General features: G+C 37.0%; 1 protein-coding gene across 1 annotated transcript in view; it reads left to right on the top strand.

Annotated features, from left to right (window-relative positions):
* Window positions 1-20297, top strand: part of PDGFC (platelet derived growth factor C) — a 135306-nt gene that overhangs the window by 95674 nt on the left and 19335 nt on the right. The window contains exon 3 of the mRNA XM_055797720.1: window positions 1308-1488. Coding sequence (XP_055653695.1) covers window positions 1308-1488 — 181 coding nt within the window. The remainder of the gene's footprint in view (window positions 1-1307; window positions 1489-20297) is intronic.

The following is a 20297-nucleotide window of genomic DNA, read 5'->3' as shown; positions in this document are numbered from 1 at the left end:
TTAGGTAATGATTTTCACCTTAAATACTGCTTGGGATATTTGGTAGAGTATGTGTGCATGTTTTTTAAAATATGAGTATTTGCTGTCGTCAGAGGTAGGACTGTTTGTACCCTTGAAAAGGATTCAACATTATTTACCAATTTAGATTTACATGAGGTGCATTTAGTGTATGGCTACACATAGAAGAGAACATAAAAAAATCAGAAACCTTGAAGCTTTCTCAGAGGTGTGTTACTCTTGTGGCTAGAATACAAGCTGTGGTTTCAAAGTCAAACAATGCCTGGGAAAGCCGTGGGGATGAACCCCCAAGTGCTGGCTCTGCTTTACCCGCCACGCTCGCACCTCCACAGCCCACCCGGCTGTGCTGCTGCAGGGGCTTGGGGGGTTCAAGCTGCAACAGGGGAAATCCCGCTGAAACCCCTGGTGTTTATGCTGTCGGTGGGCAGCTGGGGAACTGGCGTGAAACAGGTTAAAGCACTGAAACCAGCCTTACCTTCTAGAGCAGTGGCTTTCAGTGTTTTTGTGATTTGGGAAACATTTCCAGTGGAAGTGAGGACCGTTGTGTGGTGTATGGAAGCTAATTGAAGATAATTGACTGGCATTTCTTACCGAGCCTTCACAGGTCCCCAGGGATACCCAGACCACAGTTTAAAAGAAATGTGAAACTAAATCAACCTTGTTTCACCCTCTCAAAGCTCCCAACCCACATCTCTCTAGTCAGTATTCCCAAAATACCAGGTTCTTTCTGACATGTCTTTGCTCAACAAATGTCTCATTGGGATATGCATAAACTAAAAAACGTGCGTCCAAGTGTCCCTGGGCCACTTTAACGTTCAGGAGCTTATTTACCACTGGTATTACAAGAGGGGAAGCCTTCTGTACCACCAAGACCCTGAGCTTTCACCGGTGACACGCAGCATACTGCTGGTGATGTCGCAGTACAAATTACTGCGCCACGCTCAGGCAATTTTAGTGGTTTTTTCTCTGACTTTGTTCTGCCCTATCCGATATGTTGTAATTGCTTTCCATAAAAGGAGCAAACAAAACCATACTCATGGGTCTTTTAAGAATGCTAACTCCACTTTTTTTTTTTTTTTTTTAACCTCACTGCATGATTTTATTACGTATTTAAGCCAGTAGCAACTTTGAAGCTAAGTTTAAAATAGCTGACTTTGGTAGCATACTTTTAGCATTACAAAAAAAAAAAAGAAAAAATTGTAAACTGCAGAGACAGTTTATGGATTAAAGTAAGAAGTTTATATAAATTTTATCAGTAAATAAACATTTGATTTTTCTTTTCTGCTCAGGTACGACTTTGTAGAAATTGAAGAGCCTAGTGATGGCACTGTTTTAGGGCGCTGGTGTGGTTCCAGTAGTGTGCCAAGCAGACAAATCTCCAAAGGAAACCAGATCAGAATAAGATTTGTGTCTGATGAATATTTTCCTTCTGAACCTGGATTCTGCATCCATTATACACTTCTTATGCCAGTAAGTAACATGTTTCAGATTGGAACATTTCAGGAAAACAAAGTCTTTGAAGTGGTAGCTCAAAAGAATCTTATAATAGCTTAGGATTAATTACTGTTTATTTCTTAATAATAATAATAATGAGCAATCTGCCTTCCAGAATTGTACATTTTGTTTCTGTTTTTTTAACTAACTGAGTGTTCTTGTGGTTCTTCTTGGATGGCTTTGGACTGGGAAGTTGTGGGTTCAGTTGTTTGTGTGGAAACTTCAATAAAATGTTTGCATTCCTGATACAGTACTATGAAAAAAATTTTTTCTGGCTTTGAGAAGAAAAATCAGTGTAAGAATCGGCTGTGTAAATGTTGAAAGAGCATTGGGAAGTTGCAAAAAAATTGAAGAAATTAATGTTTTCATTAGTCAGCTGACATACAGAGACAAGTGATTATACCTAGTTCAAAACCAGAAAAGTTCTTATGCTTCTGGGTTGTTTTATTGTAGTGACAAAGCAGACAATGCATAATACTCATTTTCCACTGTATTTTCCCTGGAAGCTGTACTTTAGACTTCTCTTGAATGTGACTTAATGCTTGCAAATTGCAGGTATTAAACAATAGACATTGTCTAAAATGTGACTGTTTTCATTGTCAACAGATTTCTTTTACGTTTTTCACTAAGTGAAAGATCTGTGATAGCAAAACAATGTTTATAGATTTTATTTTATTTTTTTAAGGACGAGATAATGTTCTGAAACATTAGAGTGGAGCAGAACAGGGATTGACTTGTTTTAGAATAGGTATTCCATATTTAAAGAGAGTAAGGAGCGTTTTTGTGAAAATTCCTCATAATTCACTTTGTGAATCTCCAAAGTAGACTTGTGGTCTGTGGTATTTGGTTGGTGGAAAATATCTGCAAGCTCAATAAAAAATTGATCAAAAGAATCCATTTTGTAACCCCACCGACATGCGCTTCACTGGAGACGCGTTCGGCTTGCTCATTGCTTTTGCCATTTTTGCCTTCTCTCCCCATCCGCACAACTTCAGTTACTGTGAAGAAGCCAAGAACAATTTCACACATCTTTTCAACAACACATGATCTTCTGCTTAACATATTTAGCATGCTGATGGCGATGTCAGCGTAATAGTGTGTGTCTGTACATATATATATATATATGTACATTCTGTTGTTTTCCTGTAAGTATTTTTAAATATTTAGGCCTGACTAAGAACTCTTCCTGAAGTGAATAAATGTTTGATCTGCATCTATGACTCTTACGAGTTAGACCCTTTTGGTAGTAGAATAGTATGACTCGATAATGATGAATCTTGAAATTAAATAAAATGTCAATCAGTCTCCAAAACAACTTGAAATATGGCCACGTTTAAACTTTTATACACTCAAGGGCAGAATGTAATAAGTATGTTTACTTTCAGAAAATGGTAAAAGAAAATCCCTATTTGCATGCTGATGCCAAATTTCATTGTTGCAGCTCTAGTATTACATCCTACCTGCTACCTATCGTACTTATGCATGATCCAGTTTCTTTGGAATGGATTAAACAAGGGCACCTAAAAAACCAGAGTGTATGTATAATTATCTTTATGCCATGTGGTATAAATGGACTGAGTTTATTCCTTGACATTTGATGGGGGAGATGGTTACAATATAAATTATCAACACTTGCAAAACAATTCTTTAATCCTTGATATTTTTACATCACTTATTCAATAGACAAAACCAGAGCTGACATCTTAGGATGCATTTTTAGTCCCCCATTTTTCTCCACTAAGATCGTATAGCATAAGAAGTAAACATACAAATTGTTATAGAAACCAAGCATGTTCTCTCTCACATATGTAACAGGCAAAGCAGATGCCTTTGTCATTAAGAATTCAGAACTAGCCTCAGAATGTGCAGTATAACAACTGCTTATTGGTTTTGTGAGTATTAATTTCCAAATGTCTATTTAAAAGGGCTGTGTGATCTTTTTCATCAAAAATTACCTTTGAATAAGCCATGCAAAATACAATTTCAGACTGCAGGTTGTAAATGAAATCTATATTGCTGGGTATCAGGATTAGGCCTGCTTCTTCTACCTAAAGCAGTTGAAAACTGATGCCAAAAAAATGTGTTTTTCTTTAAAACTATGTGATCACATCCAACATTTCAAAAGAAACAAATTTACAGCTCCCCAACCTCCACACAAAAAGGTGTCAGCTATAGAAAATAGCGTAAATTTTAAATAATTCTTGCAAAAATATGATTGATTCACTTAGTGATTCACTTCAATGAATTGGTCCTAAACAGTTAAATATTTTTTTTCCTCATTTTTTTGACAAGAGGGGGAGGGGGAGATGGCTGGTATACTAGCAATGAGAGATTGTCTGGGGAGAAATGAAGCAAAACTGAAATAAAACAGCGCAAGATTGTTTCTGTATTTGGGGGCCACACACAGAGAGCGCCACCGGACACATTTTCAGGTCTTTTAAAGAGCAAGAGAAATGGCTTTGTCTAAATCTGCTTTAATTTATCGTGTATATATATAAAATTTACTTTGTATATGAGATTTCAAACCAACCTTTCACATGATGAATAAGTATGGGGAGAATGGCTATTGATCTGATTACTTTATTTCTAAGATTTAGTCACTCGAAAGGATTCACAGCAGTTCCAATGTCAATAGATGCCACATTATTTTCTAGAAAGGTTTATCATGGGATTATAAGGCACCTCATAAAAGCAGCACATGTACTGTGTAAAAGCAGAGTGCTCCCCAAGAAAAAACATGAAGCTTTTCTTCAGATTGTAGCCAATTACAGTTTAATAATTTGAATTTCTTCCATTTTAAATTGCGTACCCTGGGTGCATCTAGTACTTTTTATAATTCTGCTGTAACTCAATTTCCCTTTCCTCTTTTCTGTAGTTGCAAGTTAATTTTGCCTGGAATACTGTAAAGTGGAAGGAAGTGATGAAAAAGCTTATTCATACTAAGAAATGTAGTTTGTCTTATTTCAAAATTATTATGCTAATTTCAGCCCAGATTTCTTGGTCACTCTTTTCATGCTCTGCCCTGTCACTTAGTCTGTGCTTACTGGTGAGCTGCTTTTATTTGCTAGGGGCTGCTTAGCGGTTGTTCTGCATTTTGACGGTTCAGCTATGCATTTATTAAATGTCATGGGGTTTGGCAGCACTATACTACTGAAATCCTCCTAGAACTTTATGGCAAAACCCATCCATATTTCATTTCTTTCCACGGCCTTCTTACCTGCCCCCGGTTACAGCTCTAATCCACATAATAGCCCCATGCAACTGAGGGAAACATTATAAACTCTATTAATACATATTTGGGCCTCAGTCTTCCTAGTGACTTGTTTAGTTTAAACTATGTCAGTTACAAGTTTGGCAGAGAAAACTTGATGTAATAAAGTCCATTGTTACTTGGGGAGTGGGTGAATGGGATACTTGATGCCTGAGGTGCCATTAAGGAATGCATGACTGATTGCCAAAGTAGTTATTAATTATTCAGGGCACTCAGAACAAAGCAGCTCCAGTTAAAGTTGAAGCTGGGGGTGACTGTATTCCCCTTCTTTTTTTGGCATATGGTAGCATGTCTTTTGTCGCCAAAGATCTTTGCAAAGAGCAGACTTAACCCTCTTCTATGCAAGTGAAGATGAAGAGGAAAATCCAAGTTTAAAGACTGACCCAGCTTCAAAGGGACTTGGCAGGTGGTCTGTAAATTCGGTGCGGTACCTGTGTGGCTACCTGGACTTCAGTCATAGAGAGGTGGGTTTTTTTCTTTTGATGCAGAGATGCTGTTAGTAGTTCTCTTGCTCTTAATGGTAATGAAGATTAAATTTAATACGGATAATCTGTTTAGAGCTGTCTAATAATTGTTCCTTTATTGCATCCAAATTGACTGAGCTTTGCTCTTTTAGACTTAGCTTTTTGACTTAGCTTTGCTCTGTTTGTGGAACCTTGTAAACTGAGCTTGTTTAATGAAAAAGACAAATAAAATCTAAAGAGTGCATACTAATAGAACAGAAAAAGGAAAGCTCTTACCTAGCACTCCATTCCTTTCAAAAATCCACAGATATCACAGGTATCAGGTGTGTGTCTTGCATGTCAGTACCAAAGCTCGAGGAGGGCTTATCTTTGGCTGCAATAACTGGAAGTCCATCCAGAAACAACATAAAGGACATTATTGATCTCCTAAACAAAGGTTTTTCTACAGTCTTGAATTATTCAAAAGATTTTTGGAAATTACACGATTTCAGGGTTGTTTAAGCCAAGGTGGTATGAAGCAGCAGGAGAGTGTGTATCAATGTTACGTAGCGCTTTGCAATGCTCCATGGAGTGAAAAAGGGCTGTGAAAATCCTTCATATGGTGGGAAGGACTCTTCAACAAAATCTTTGTGTTCAGAGTTTTCACTGATGAGGTGTAGTGAAACCTAAGCCCAGATAAATCAACAAACTCCTGAAGATGTTCCAGCATGCAGATTCAATCATTCAATTTCTTTGTGTGTGGCAAAAATTCATTGTAAATCAGAGAGGTTTGGGGGCTAATTCTTTCCCTGGAGATTTCTTTTTGCATTAAATTTGTTTGAGATCTAAAGACAAATTTTTTTGACATTTCTTAAATGAAATGTTAAAGATCACCACAGAGTACATAGATAAGAAGGACATGCATCAGATTAATGAAAAGACTAGAAAAAGTACAAAACTGAGGGTGGCTGTTATCCATGGGACTACAATGACAGGGAGGAAAAAACCACCCTAGCAAGCAGAGAGAACATCTGAAGGGTATTTTCTAAGCAAATCATAACATCTTGTTTTCCCATGACAATATTTCATTCTGTCACGTGGACATTTAAAAAAAAATAAAATTTTGTGTATGTGAAGCAAAGGGTTAGAAATTAATGTAGCAAAACTGTTATAGCAAAACTGTGGGGCAGCACACATGTCTGTGACAGTGTGTCCTTGACCTGCACAACCTGAGATGTCAGTGTGGATTTTCTGACACTCAAAAAGGAAGAGAGACATTGTGAACCTACTTGGTTGTCATTTAGCTCTTAAAAGGAATGACTATGCGTATATGACAGCAAGTTTTTTACTCTGAAGGACTACGTTCCTTTCTGTCTGGCTAAAATGCGAATGTAGTTTCTCATGTAGTATATATAAATTATTTTGTATTTTTCTGTGATGCTAGTTTTACAGTGGCTCAGGCTGAAAAGAATCAGAAATCATTTCACTGGTTATTTGTAGGACAAAGTAAGGACAAAGTAATTTTGTTTTCTTGGACAAACGTTTTATTTTATTTTTTTTAAGATTTGTTGTATACTTAAAGAAGATATAATTTTTTTGATTTTGGAAGTTTATTGTATATCCCACCCAGTTTCAGTGTGGCAAAAAGTATAAAAAAATCAGCTGATATTGTTTCTAAATAAGTAACAATAATTTCAAAATTAAATACGAGTATGTTACCACACCTCAAATGTCATGCTTTGCTTTTTTTCTATTAAAAGAAATCAGTATAATTTTTTCCTGAAAGCTTCAGGAGTGTTCAATAAGTAACATAACTGATTCTGGTTATGGAGCATTCATATAAGTCTTACAATTGTATTTTTGAAAGACAGTATTGAGGGGAAATCAAAACAAGTGAGGTGGAGAAGAGCCGGTGAAAAGTGCTATCTTTTTAGTTTTCAAAATAGCATTATGTGCAAGTTAAATCCCTCTGGCAACCTGTTTCAAGCAGAAATTATTGCCATAAACAGGAGATGGGGTACTGCAACTGTCAAGAAGAAGCAGGCTTTTTGCTCCTTTCCCAAATTATGTCTTTGGTCACGTATGAGCCCTCTCCTCCCACTTGAAAGCAGACAGAAGGATGATTCAGTGCAATGTTTTACTTCTTTAAATGCCCTAAAAAGTGAAGAGGTTTAGAAAACATATCCAGAAGGTGTTTCAAATACATGAGACCATATTTTTTTCTTTAATTTCTTTAAGTTTCTAAAGGTTTTACTAAGTTTTCATTTAGTAATAAATGTTTATACTGTCAGGGATTCTTTTATTATTTGTAAACTTTATTAGTGTGTCTCATAGCATCTCCATTGGAAGTTTGTATACGCATATTTGTTTAATTTGAAAATGAGTGTTGCTTTCACATGGTCTATCATTTACTTTATTGTATTGCTCTGCAACAAATCTTGCATGTATGTTTTAATGTTGTGTGCTCAGTTTTTTCAAAAAGTCTACAACAGAAGTTAAACATAGGAACAAGAGTAGTTTTTTTTCTTGTCTTGAAAAATTTCAAAAGTCTGGAATATCATGACTCTGGGAGTGGTCTCGCTGGTGTATGTGGTATCTTAAATAAGATTATTTCTGTTTGTGAACAATCTGAAAGAACAATATTTTTCCAACTAATGAGAAAGTAAAACACATATATATATATATATATATATACACGTGCGTACAAATCCAGGAAAGACAGTAATGAGGAAAATCCATATTAAAGATGCAAGGAAGAGAATACATGCTACATGGGGAAGATGGGCTGGGGTGAATTACCACCCTTGTGGATTACCATGTCAGTGACCTTTGGTGTTGTTTTTGTCATTCAGCTTGATTTAATAGGCATTGATGTTGACACCTGCTAATAATCAGGGAACACGTCATTAAGGAAAATAACTTTCAGCCATATGATATTTTAATACTGTGGTCCTGAGCATATTCTGGGAGTCTCCATGAGAACGTATCCCTTATATTAAAGTACAGTTGAATATTGAAACTCAAGATTTAAAAATAAGTATATGTCATTTACTGCATTCTGACATCAGAGTTTGAAGGACATTTCAGATTGGGTTTTTTTGTTTAATGAAATGGACCATTATACTAACTGATAAAGTTTTTTTCAAGTAGTATTTGAGTCTTTCGGTTGGGTTTTTTTGCATTAAGTTCCCTCAGGAAGGACTGAATTATGTCTAATCAGAGCAAATACACAGAGGAAATTAACAGAAGAATAATACTGCCACTCTAGCAACTATAAATATTAGCCTGAAATATATTATTCTCTACTTGTACCAACTTTCCTTTAACTGATCTTCAAAAGGATTCTCTTTTCTCAAAATCTCAGTTCTAAAACAGTTCTTTACAAACCAATGAGGATTAGATCAAGCTGGTTAGTCTTTATCAGTCAGTAGGAATGCATTAAAGCACTTAAGATGTGTTATGTATACTGGCACGGGAATTTGAAAATTTTATTACTCAGCAGAGTTAGCAGCAATGACGAGTTTCTAAGCCTTTCCAGTTGCCTTCCCTGTTTCCCATATATCGGCCTGCCTTGACTCAAACCAAAGGTTGTCTAGCCCAGGAGCGTGCAACCAGGGGTGGACATAAAGGGGTGGCAGGGAGCAGTAGGAGGAGGGCAAGCAGATGAGATTCTTCACCCCTCCAGTACTCCCCCACCGACCAGCTATTTTCTGCAGAAGAGAGGGATTCCCTGAGCCTGTGTGCTTTGTCTATTTGGTAATCTGTAACAGATGTTCCTTGCAAATAATTGTCTGTGTACCTCTTGAAACCGGGTAAACTTCATGCCTTCACAATGTCCTTTGCTAAAATCAGATTGCATAGGCACCTCATAGAAAAGAAACTTCAAACAGCTCCTTTACTTGAGAGGGATATGTACATATATTAAAAACGTGTCACTCTTAAACTGTATACTTACTGATCCTGCGTAGTGGGAGTTGTTGGATGCTACCTCAACATAAATATGCCACATTGATGTCCAAATGTTCCTTTAGTCTTTTACAATAATTCTGTAGTCATGGTTCCAATTTATTTGTTCAATCTGTTTGATCGTATCTATTCTAGAGAGTGCAGTGTATCAATTAATTATGTGTGGGTTTGTGTATGTTTGGTTTTACTCATTTAAACCTTTCCTAAATGTTATCTAAGTTACTTCTTACTTAATATGTTTGGTTAAAAAAAAACCCAAACCACCTCCCAACCCCCCAAAAAAACAAATACAAAACCCCAAACCAAAACAAAAAACGTAGACAAAAACCCCCACCACCTTTCTGTTCTCCTAGGTCCCTTTAGTTCTGCTGGGCTTTCGTTTTGGTTTGGTTTGGGGTTTGGTTGGTGTGTGTTTGTTTGTTTTGGGGGTTTGGTGTTTTTTTGTGGGGTTTTTTTTTTGGCTACCTATATTTTTTATGTTTTAAGTATTACATAATTGTCTAGTTGACTATCCCTTTTCCAATTTCCAGGATCAACATGTTATTCACAGCTTTTTGAGAAAGCACGCTGATGGCTTCTCTACAAATTCCAAAGCAAAGTGACTCTGTCCCATTCTCAAAGTAATCCCCTGTGTAACTGGCACAGTCCTAGATTTTTTGTGCTTTCAAATACTGAGGCGTTGTGTCTGACATGCTAGTGGAAAAAAGGTAAGCAAATGTACATTTGATACTAGGTTTCAGGCAGCACCGTAATTTTCAGTGATGCTATTGTCGCTGCATTCATGTTGTGTCCCTATCCATTATTAATCTCTCAGTCATGGTGCAGTCCTATCCATTGCCTTACTCCAACAAAACAGGCAGGAACTAATTAGTGGTGTGTCCTCCGCTAATTTTTCATACCATAATGCTGGTAGGAAGAGATAAAACAGGGATGAAAGGAAAGAATTTGGGACAGAACAGAGTTACTCAGTGTGACTTCTCTACTTTTTTCCATATGGTCCAGATCTGAAAGGCTCTTAAAAACAGCAGAATTGTGTGGGGAAAAAATGCAATAATGGGTGCAGCTCTAGACATTTGAGATCAATGAGATGACTGACTGCACAGTCTAACTCCACAGTCTGGTAGAAGCACCTCTTTAAACTCAGGAAAAAAATTCTTGACAGAGTAATAACAATATATAGTAGCTTCAGGGTAAGAGTTTGCTTGTGGAGAGATTAATGTGGGGTATTGGTAGTGGTGTTCAGAGAAATCCTTTTGTTTCTAAAGAGGGATAGATAATAAGCACTATGGGAATACCAAAATTTGCACCTGTCTTGTCTTTGCAGTACCTGGCCTCTGGTGTTACAGATGGGGATTATGAGCTGTCATTTGTTAGCTGCTCATAAGCACTCAAAACTTTTTTAAATTATGATGATGAAAGGTTTGGCTGAAGGAGCCATGATTTTTGTTGAAAACATTTCGGGGTTTTTTTCCTTGGGAAAGTCTAGATAATCACAAAGCTGTTGCATCTGTTCTTTCAATTATTTCTGACTAGGGTGGTGGAGAAGGAATTCAGGAGGGCTGCTTCCACGTTCGCTCCTGGTACCTGCTGTATGCTGTTGAAGAGCTGTAATTGTTTAAAAAACAAAATTAAATAAACAAAACCTTGCATGTGAAAATGGAGGGCAATTTGTTTGGCAAAAGACATTTCCAAAGACTGGAAGCTCAGGCTGCTTGAGGAGTCATTTCATTCTGCTTTTGAGCTGGGCAATAAATCATAGGAAGAAAAATAATAAGAATCATTTATGAGGAGAAAAAAAAATGCTGGGCTTCAAATTGAAGGGAATGATTTAGTGCATGAAAAGACCAGGTTCAAAGGCACTTGGAAAGTGGAGGTGTGAAAACAGATGGCACAGCCTTTGGAAGAAATTTTGCATGTAATCCTACAGACATTGTGAAGTTGGTCGTTCTGAATAACCTTCCCTTTCAGCTGCAAAAGGATTCCTTGGGTGAACTCCATAATAACTCTACCCTGATACCACATACCACAGTTCTCGGGTCTCATCTGAGTCGGTCTGTTAGGTGGTTAGGGGAATTTCAGTGCAGGGGTGTAGACAGCAAAAGCAATGTGATGTTTTATTCTCCAGTATGTAGCCCTGGTGTCTTTTGATAGCACGTAGATAAGAGTTTCTTAGTAGACATCTCTTTTTCTAAATGTTCTCCTAACAGTGTGACAAATACCCTTTAAGCAGCATGACTGTCTTTAACAAGACAGATGCTGTGCTAAGGTAATTTTGTTGGAAATCAATATCATCATGGTTTTATTAATAGTTGGCGTAGTCAATACAATTTCTTAAATTTGAATTCTCAAATGTTTTATTTTCAGTATTTTACTTATTGTGCCTACATGTGAATGTAAAAAGGTTACTATTTTTGAAACTTCAAAACATCTAAATTCTAAAATGGTTTTGTAGACAAGTTTTACTAACTCCGTGCAACTGACCTTGAACTTCCCTGCTGGCTGACGTGACCAAAATGATCGGGTAGCCAAGGAGAGTAAGATAACTGAGTTGAGCCACATTATCAAAGTCACTCGGTCATCATCTGTATTTCTTGGGGGAAAGGGCCAAATGCCAAATCATAGCAGGATAATTAGCCACATACATGTAGGCTTTTAATATGTAAGCTGTTAATAGGGTTGCCCTTGCTTATCTTCTGAAAATCACTCTGATCTTCTGAACTCTTTTGATTTGTGTGTGCGTATTTGTCTTCGGGCTTTTCAATGTGAGGTGTTCTGGGTAGTCAAAAGTTAATAATAAAATACTTCCCATTCTTGAGTCATCTGTGTAATGCCTTTTTGGCTTCAAATTCTTGTCTTTTGGTCAAACTAAATCCTGTCATTGATCCCTTCTTGTTTGCGCTCTGTCAATATATATAACTTTAAATACTGTGTTTACTTTTTTAAATTGCCTTTCTGCTTAAGAAAGTCATAGGCACCTTTCATGTAGAGAAAAACCCTTGGGATTAGGTGCCTAAAATAGCAGTACATCTTTTGACGCAACATAAATGTAGAATTAAGGTTCATATGAGTGCTTTGAAACTGCTAGTATAAAATACTTCCGAGGACAGCACAGCTTTTCACCAAAAAAAAAAAAAAAAATAAATCAAAGATAGATAGTCAAGTCAACAGCACAAAGACAAATGAAAAATTGGCAGAGGGTTTTTCAATTATGTACCCAATAATCATTAAGAATAAAAAATTGAGTTACTTTTACAGCTAGGTATTTAGATGGATGAAAGGCAATATAAAATTTGGAAGCAATTTACAACTTCGCTAACACATTATATCTAAAAATATTGGAATTTATGGACAAACCTGCACATCTTTGACGTGATAGAGGTGATCGGTGTGACTGCCCAATATTTTGCAGATGTGAGACACAAGTGAATCTGAACCTTGTGCAAAGCCCTCTGCACAGAGGCAAAGCACAAGGGCAGGTCTTTGGGCAATTGTCAACCCCACAGCAGCCTTGTGCTGTGCCATAGTAAGCCCAGCTGTTCTGATGATGTACTGCAGAGCAGCACTATATTCCTAATTAATTTAAGGCCTAAGAATACCTTTGAGGTGACGTCCTGACAGAAGAGCAAAGTAAAATCAGCTGTTACTTTTGCAAGCTCCTAGAAGGTATCTCCATGTAGGATTTATTTAAATATATTTTCTTAGAATTAAGACTAAACAGAAGAAGAGAAATTAACAACTAATATTTGTATGTAACAGTGCTAGTAAATAGGAGGATTTGCAGACTTTCATTTAGATAATAAGTATATTTACCAGGACTGTTGTGATCATTTTCTGAGGCTGTGGTTGCTGTCCATTGTTTTAAGTAGGCACCCATTACATTTAGTCATGTATTGCCTCCTTTTCTATGAACTGTGTATCTCTTACTAGTGCGTCTAATATATATATATATATATAACCTGCGTTGGGAAGGTGTTTCATTAAATTGGAAAATAGACTTGCCATACTGTTAAAGAAGGAAAAAAAAATCGTAACGTTTCCATGATAAGGTTTGATATTTCATTTTCTAAAAATGCTAACAGATTATAGTGGAATTTGGAGAATCAATAAATTAAAAGCTGCCCAGTGTGAACGGAACTGACTTTTCTCTGCAGTCTGTTTAAAAAGTTAATGACAATTTAAAGAACAATTCTGTGAGCTTAAAGAGCATCATTAAGCAAGCCATACAAAGTTATACTTCACAAAGCTAGTGCTGTACAAAATGCCAGTGGATAATTTATAGATAGGAGCTTGCCTAAATTTTGTGGTTAATACTTGGAAGAGTGGCAAGATACTAAGGTGATGTCATCGTAAAAATCCGAAACCAGAGGAAAATAATTTCAACCACACAGTTTTAAGAAAAAAAGTTACTTTCCATTCTTAATTTTCCTTTAAATATAATTCCCTAATAAAGTAGGCGATTATGCGTGCTTACAAAAGACTTCACACCGTCCTCTCTTTTTAATTAAATACTTGCAAAAAGTAATCTCCTGATCAAGCAGTTAGAGAATCCCTAAAGAGAACCAGGAAGAAACACATCTTGCACTGGGCACAGCAGGCGAACTGCTCCATGTGGATATTTCATATACATTTTTTATGTCATGTACAGTGTTCTGCCTCCAGTGACAGTCTGCCACAGCCGTGGCTTCCCTGCAGGAAGGCACTTGGACCTTTCACTGGTATTTTCTGCTGCAGGACAAGGGTGCAAGCTCTTTTTTTTTTCTTTTTTGTCCTGTATTGAGGTTTACAGGAGAAAGAGAAAAGAAGTCAGGTTACGTGAGGGGGGGTAACTGGCAGTAGATATGGTGCCAAATTGTCGTGGTTGGATCATTCTGTTTACAAATGGTATTACTGTGTGGTTTTGTCAGGAGAATAATTGTATTTCAAAGTTATTCTAACTGCATCAACTTTGATTTATTATTGCATGCAATTTTAGTGTTCATTATTTCTACTCCTATAATGATAAGCACACTATTGAAATTGCAATAGTAGATAATCTTATACTTTCCAATGTATAGGCTTTTGAAATCTTCAGGCGTTTTGATTCTAGTTCTTTTTCGGTCATACAGGTAATGTCACTGGTGACAGATTTTTAGACAAGCAGTTTCTGTTGCCTTCAACAGGAAATATTAGGTATTGAAGTCTGAAAAACAATAACCACATCATCAAAATGAAATTTAAATAGTTTATTATTTTTTTAAATATATTGATAAATTAATTAGCAAATAATTGCTTCTCTATATGCATTTATTACGCTAAGAATACTGTTCTGCCCGTTGAGATCGTATTTCACAGTTGCTACCTATTCCTGTAATTTCCTAGTTGTGAATTATATATACACATGGACCAGTTTCAGCAATGAAGTAAAGATTGCCTGGAAGAATTTAACTTTGATCGTAATTGGGTTAAAAGCGGTATTGATGTTATCATTCTGAGATCATAATCAGTGTTATCTCAAAAAATTGGTTTAATTTTCTGTAGGAGAAGTGGAATAGTGGGAGAGAAAAAGAAAAGGTGTCAAAATTTTAGTTACTTATTAAAACATCCTAGTTTCTCAGAATTCTCTTACAACATGTAATACTTCCTAAGGTAACCCATATCTAATACTAATATATCATTTGAGGAGAGACTCTAACCTTAATTGTCAAATAGCAAAATGTCCTCTTCTGACTTTTTGACTGGAATATAAACTTACAAAGGGAATTTTTACTCATCTAAATTCAGTCCAATTATATTAAGTTTATGATGACGTACCTGAAGCAGTTTGTCTCCCCTCCCATTCCACAAGTGCTCACGCATCCCAGTTTGTTCATTCAAACACTCCTCTTTGTCCAGTGGGATTGCACAGGTAATCTGAAAAATGCAAAGCAGCTTCAAATTAAATGGTAAATAGCGGAAGAAGGCTAAGAACATGATAAACTATCTTCTTGGCAATTAGGTATCTTAAACGTATAATTGTTCACAAACCCAGAAAAGATTTTCCCCAAACACTAGATTGACTCTATCTTCAGCAAAACATGGCAGTCATCACATCACACAGGCATTCACCCAACTTGTTTGACATTGCTTTGTAAGTGTAATTTATGCTGTACATCTCAACTACATTTCATTTCTGGTGTTGAGAAACTTCAGAATGGGTTTCTATTCTTATTTAAGCAAACAGTCATCTCATGGGGCTTCAGTGAGTGTTCTTGACCAGTGTTTCCTTGCAAAGTTGCTTTTTCCCCTTACTTCTTTTTTCCACTCTTCTGCAGCAGTTTGTAATGTCTGTCCCCCATGCCCAGGGAAAAAAAAAAAACCTAAGATATGTAATCAGTGATCGATGCTTGTAAATAATGCCTTTTTAATATCATCTTAATTTATCTTTTTATTTTGCTTATTTGTGAAACAGTGCTTTGTCAAGCATTTAAGTGAGCATTTTCAATCATATGACTTTGAAGCACGCTTTCTGTCTTGATCAAAGGATAAACTTGCAGTTAGCCAATATCTTTCAGTCTAGCAGGCTAATGCAGCAAATATTTCTGTGTAATGTTGGGGTCAACAGAATGAAAACAATGTCTGCAGTTCACAGAAAATCATACTTTTTTTTATGGGCTGGAAAGTTCAGGTGGAACCAATGCCTCACACTTTGTCTCTTTATTTAAACTGATAATAATCCCCACATCTAACCACTTCCTAGATTGCAATGAATAGCAGCCTGTGAAACCACAATTAATTGAAGCTAGAAAACCACAGTTTTTGATGTCTGTGTTCTGTAATTAGTTCCACGTATTCTACATGAAATCATCAGAAACACCCTGTATTCCTGAATCAGTGAACAGGGAAGTAAGAAACTGAGGGAGAAAATATTTTAAGTATAAACACAAGCAGAAAAGTATGTTTTGGTGTGTAAATATTAATTTTCAAATGGGTGTTAAAAAGCCTTTTATAAAAAAGGTGGATGTGAGAAATAGAATGAGCAATGACTCTGTAGAAGGCTTTGCAACTCTTTTAAAATTATGCTTTTGAAATAATAATTGAAAAAAAACCACTTACCAAACTCACCTTCTTTAAATGTAGGGGTAGAACAGCAGTGTGTAAATGGGTTAAGGTTAGTGCAGCTTTTTTCTTTTCTTGTGCAGGTAGGTGTCCAGCTTCCCAGCACAGTGGGCGTGCAGGAGCAGAGAAGTGAGGTGAGATGGTGCGCAGCTGTATGCATGCGGGGGGAGCCCTTTGAGTCCGTGTGATGGTGCTGGCAGTTCTGGTTGCAGGATTGTGGCCACAATCGATGCCTGAATAGACTTGGTATTTAAGACATTACAAGGAAAACTAATGGCCTGGTTGAGAACATAAGTCAGCATCATTTTCCCATTATTTCTGCTACAGGCTGTGCCACCCTTACTTGTGTTATGTTAGCAAGCCCAAATTAATGTGATTATATTGCATTGGGTCTGGCTGAGCCCCGTGGCAGCCCTCACAGCGCTCTGCTTGTGTCAGTAGCTGGAAGGGTGCTGAATACACAGCGGTGTCTGACCACTGCTGAGCAGCGCTCGCACAGCATCGGGGCTGTCCCTCCAACCTTCCCCCTCCCTCACCAGCAGGCTGGGGGTGGGCAAGGTCTTGGGAGGGGACACGGCCAGGACAGCTGACCCAGAGTGACCAAAGGGGTGTTCCGTACCCTATGACGCCTATTCAGACATAAAAGCTAAGAGAAAGGAGGAGGAAGGGGAGGCATTTGTTACTGTCTTTTGGAGCAGTTGCTGCACATACTGAAGCCCTGCTCCTTGGGAAGTGACCAAACATCACCTGCTGCTGGGCAGCAGAGAGTAACATCTTGTGTTTTCCTTCACTTCTGTGCGTGCACAACTCTTGCTATTGCTTCATTAATCTGCCTTCATCTTGACCCACAAGGTTTTGCCATCTTATTTTCTGCCTACCCTGTTCTGCTGAGGAGGGGAGTGATTGAGCAGCTTGGTGGGCACCTGGTCCAGCCAAGGTCAGCTCACCACACACACACACACACACACACACACACACATATATATATATATATGTGCATAACAAAAGACTTGATCAAGGTGACTGTTCCAGTTAGAGATATTTTGGCCACATTTGTGGACAGTGACAGTGTTATAACTGAAGCTCTTTCAGGCTTAATAGCAGTTGATTGATTTACTAGCGGTCTTCAGGAGAATAAGATTTGCTCTACAACATACTGGATTTCTTAATACTATGGGTTTATTGCTTGGTAGACTTCATCTTTCCTTTTTCTTTTTACATGTGTCAAGGAAAGGGCTGAGAAGGAATTGCATGTGCAAAGGAAAACATATTTCTTCATTATAAGAAAAGTCATTATAGGAAAATTCATTACAATTAGTTTGTTTGAAAGTTGTTGTTTTTTTAATAACACCAAGAATCAGGCTGAGGCAGTTACTTGTAGTCGTGTCGTTAAAATTCAAGCTGTTCTATTTTAATAGATTTGTTCATGCTGTAAGCAGCACAATTTCATGCAAGCCTACTAGAAATAGAATGAAGGAGTCTGCTTTGAAAACATCTTTGAAAGATCCATTTTAAATTGCAGCCACAGAAACTGAAAAAGAGGAGCATGGCAGAAATGCATCTACTTTTATTTTATAACTGATGATAAAACCATCTTCTTAAATGGGCTATATTAGATACTGTTTTGAGGCTTCAGAAAAATTGTATATCATACCACCAAAGAAACTTCTGCTGCTCCCAAGGAACCAACTTTCATTAAAACCTGTGACACCTTACTTTTCTTCAAGAGAAGGTAGATACATTAAAGTCCAAAATCGGAATAATTTCTCTGATTTACATATTCTCACGTGAGTTAAGGGCTTGTGGGTTGACAAGCAACAAAAAAAACAAAACATATTTTACTACCAAATATTCTATGTTTAGATATACAGACATGCAGTTACTGATTTTTATTACAGCATTAATAGAATAAATCTGAAGGGTACAAAAGGAAATATAATCACTGAAGAAAAATGTGTAATAGAGTTTGGTTGTGTATACAGAAGATCTTGAGCCATAGCTAGTCAATAGTATAGATATTAAGATTCTTTAGAATTAATTTGTTTCTAGAATTCAGCATTTCCCTCAGCATGATTTTACATGTTTTCTATAAACAGCAAGGTTAGCACATAGATGCTGTGTAATGCAATCACAGAAATGCAGGGTTGAAGGGATCTCAGTGGGATCTTTTCTGAGCTGTTTTCCTGCCCTAAGCAGGGAGCAGATAGACCAAGCTCATTTTTTCTAGATATTTGTACTGTTCCTTAAGTTCAGGAATGAAGATTTCGGAGATTTCCCCTATCATCTATTGCACTGCTTTACATAGTATGATTTTTTTTTTTCTAATATGTAACATAAATCTTTGCTATCGTTGATGGACTAGGGAACAGCTGATCATCTGATGCTTTCTTTGATGTTTGTTATCACATCTCCTGTCAGCCTTGTCTTGTCAAGATTACAGGAACTTGTATCACTTGCTGGGATTTTTTATCCATAGTTCATGTTTTGTTTTTCTTCTTGCTCTTTCCTCTGAATATTCTCTTTCTCTGCCTAATTTTACAAGTGCTGGAGATAAATCTGAAGACACTATTTCAGCTAAGACCTGTCTGGCAACTCAGTAGTCTGGGTTTATGGTGCTGTTCTGAATAGATCTGAACGAGATTTGCCTTTTCATAACAGGATCATATTGTCTCCTATTCAGGTTTTGTTCCCATGTAACACTGTTTATCCTACTTCAAGACTTCTGTGCTTACAATATTGCATTTATGGTTTTCACGTTTTACTCCTAAATGCAAGGGTGTGTGTGTGTAAGCGTTTTTTCTTAAATTTCTCTGATTTTGCCTTTTAGTTGTTGTGTAATCACATATACTATACATGAGTGCCCAATATATTTGAAAGCATAATGAAGTAACAAGATGGGAATTAAGAAGAGATCTAGGCAGTGGAAAATATGTAGGTAGAAGTGATCCAGCTGAATGTTAAAGAGAATGTCAGGACAATGTTATGGTTAGCAGTATAGAGCTATAAAAGCTAGCTCACAATTTACAAATCTGGCTTGTTCAAATGGTGTGAGAGTGTTTCTGTGGACAATGCAGCCATAGCCTCCACCGCACTTTTTGGGCTGTGACATGTATGCTACATATAAAGTAAATTTATATATGACGAGTAAACAATACAAAATGTTTTCTTCATAGATCTTAAAATAAGGTAAACCTGTAACATGTTTGATGGCACAATGAACAGATATATGAGGGCAGAGCTGAGGTTCCTTCCCTGTAATGTAATGTTTTGTTCAAGGACTTTCTACCTCCAAGGCAGGACAAGCTCTGATCTGCAGTGTCTGCTGTACAGGAATGTTGGGTGTGTTCCTTTATTGTGATACGAAATGAACAGAAACCTGTTGTGGAATGCAATTTAACATGTATACTAAAGGATCCAACTAAAATTGCATCTACTGTAGAAGTAATTTTCATTGTCCTTGCCAAATACACTTTGCAGTTGTAATAAACCGTCATTCCTAGTGTTTAATGTTTGATGAACCTCCTGTGAACCTACTGGGATAAGTAAACATTTTCTTAACAACAGCTAGTCATTTCTAATACCTAGAGGGATGTTAAAGAGCAGTTTGTTCCCTGACTCCAAACACTTGCTGCTGTTCCATTTGGTTAAGCTTTTTATAAGTATTCATATATTTTGAGTAAAATGAGTCATTTTAAAAAAGGTCTGCAAACATGATGTCCTCTAATTACGGCTGACCACATCCCCTGTCATAGAAGAATGTACGAAAACTTCTTTCTATTCAGAACAGCTGCACTTATGTTGATGTTTATTCCTTATAAAGTACTGTCTGTCAAGTAAGAGCTAGAGCTCTGTGTACTGAACAACAACAAAAATGCTTCCGTAAATCATAAATGTAACAGATGCAAGTGTGTTTCCTGTATAAATTTTGGGTGTGTCTGTGAACACAGTGATTAATAATCGCAGGAACCCCATTTGCAACAAGATCTGAGCAAACATTTGTTGAACTGTATCCACATGCTCGTTGCATTCTG

This window comes from Falco peregrinus, chromosome 2 (genome assembly GCF_023634155.1).
Source record: "Falco peregrinus isolate bFalPer1 chromosome 2, bFalPer1.pri, whole genome shotgun sequence".
In the NCBI taxonomy this organism is placed as follows: Eukaryota; Metazoa; Chordata; class Aves; order Falconiformes; family Falconidae; genus Falco; species Falco peregrinus.
This window is presented reverse-complemented; position numbering and strand designations above follow the sequence as displayed.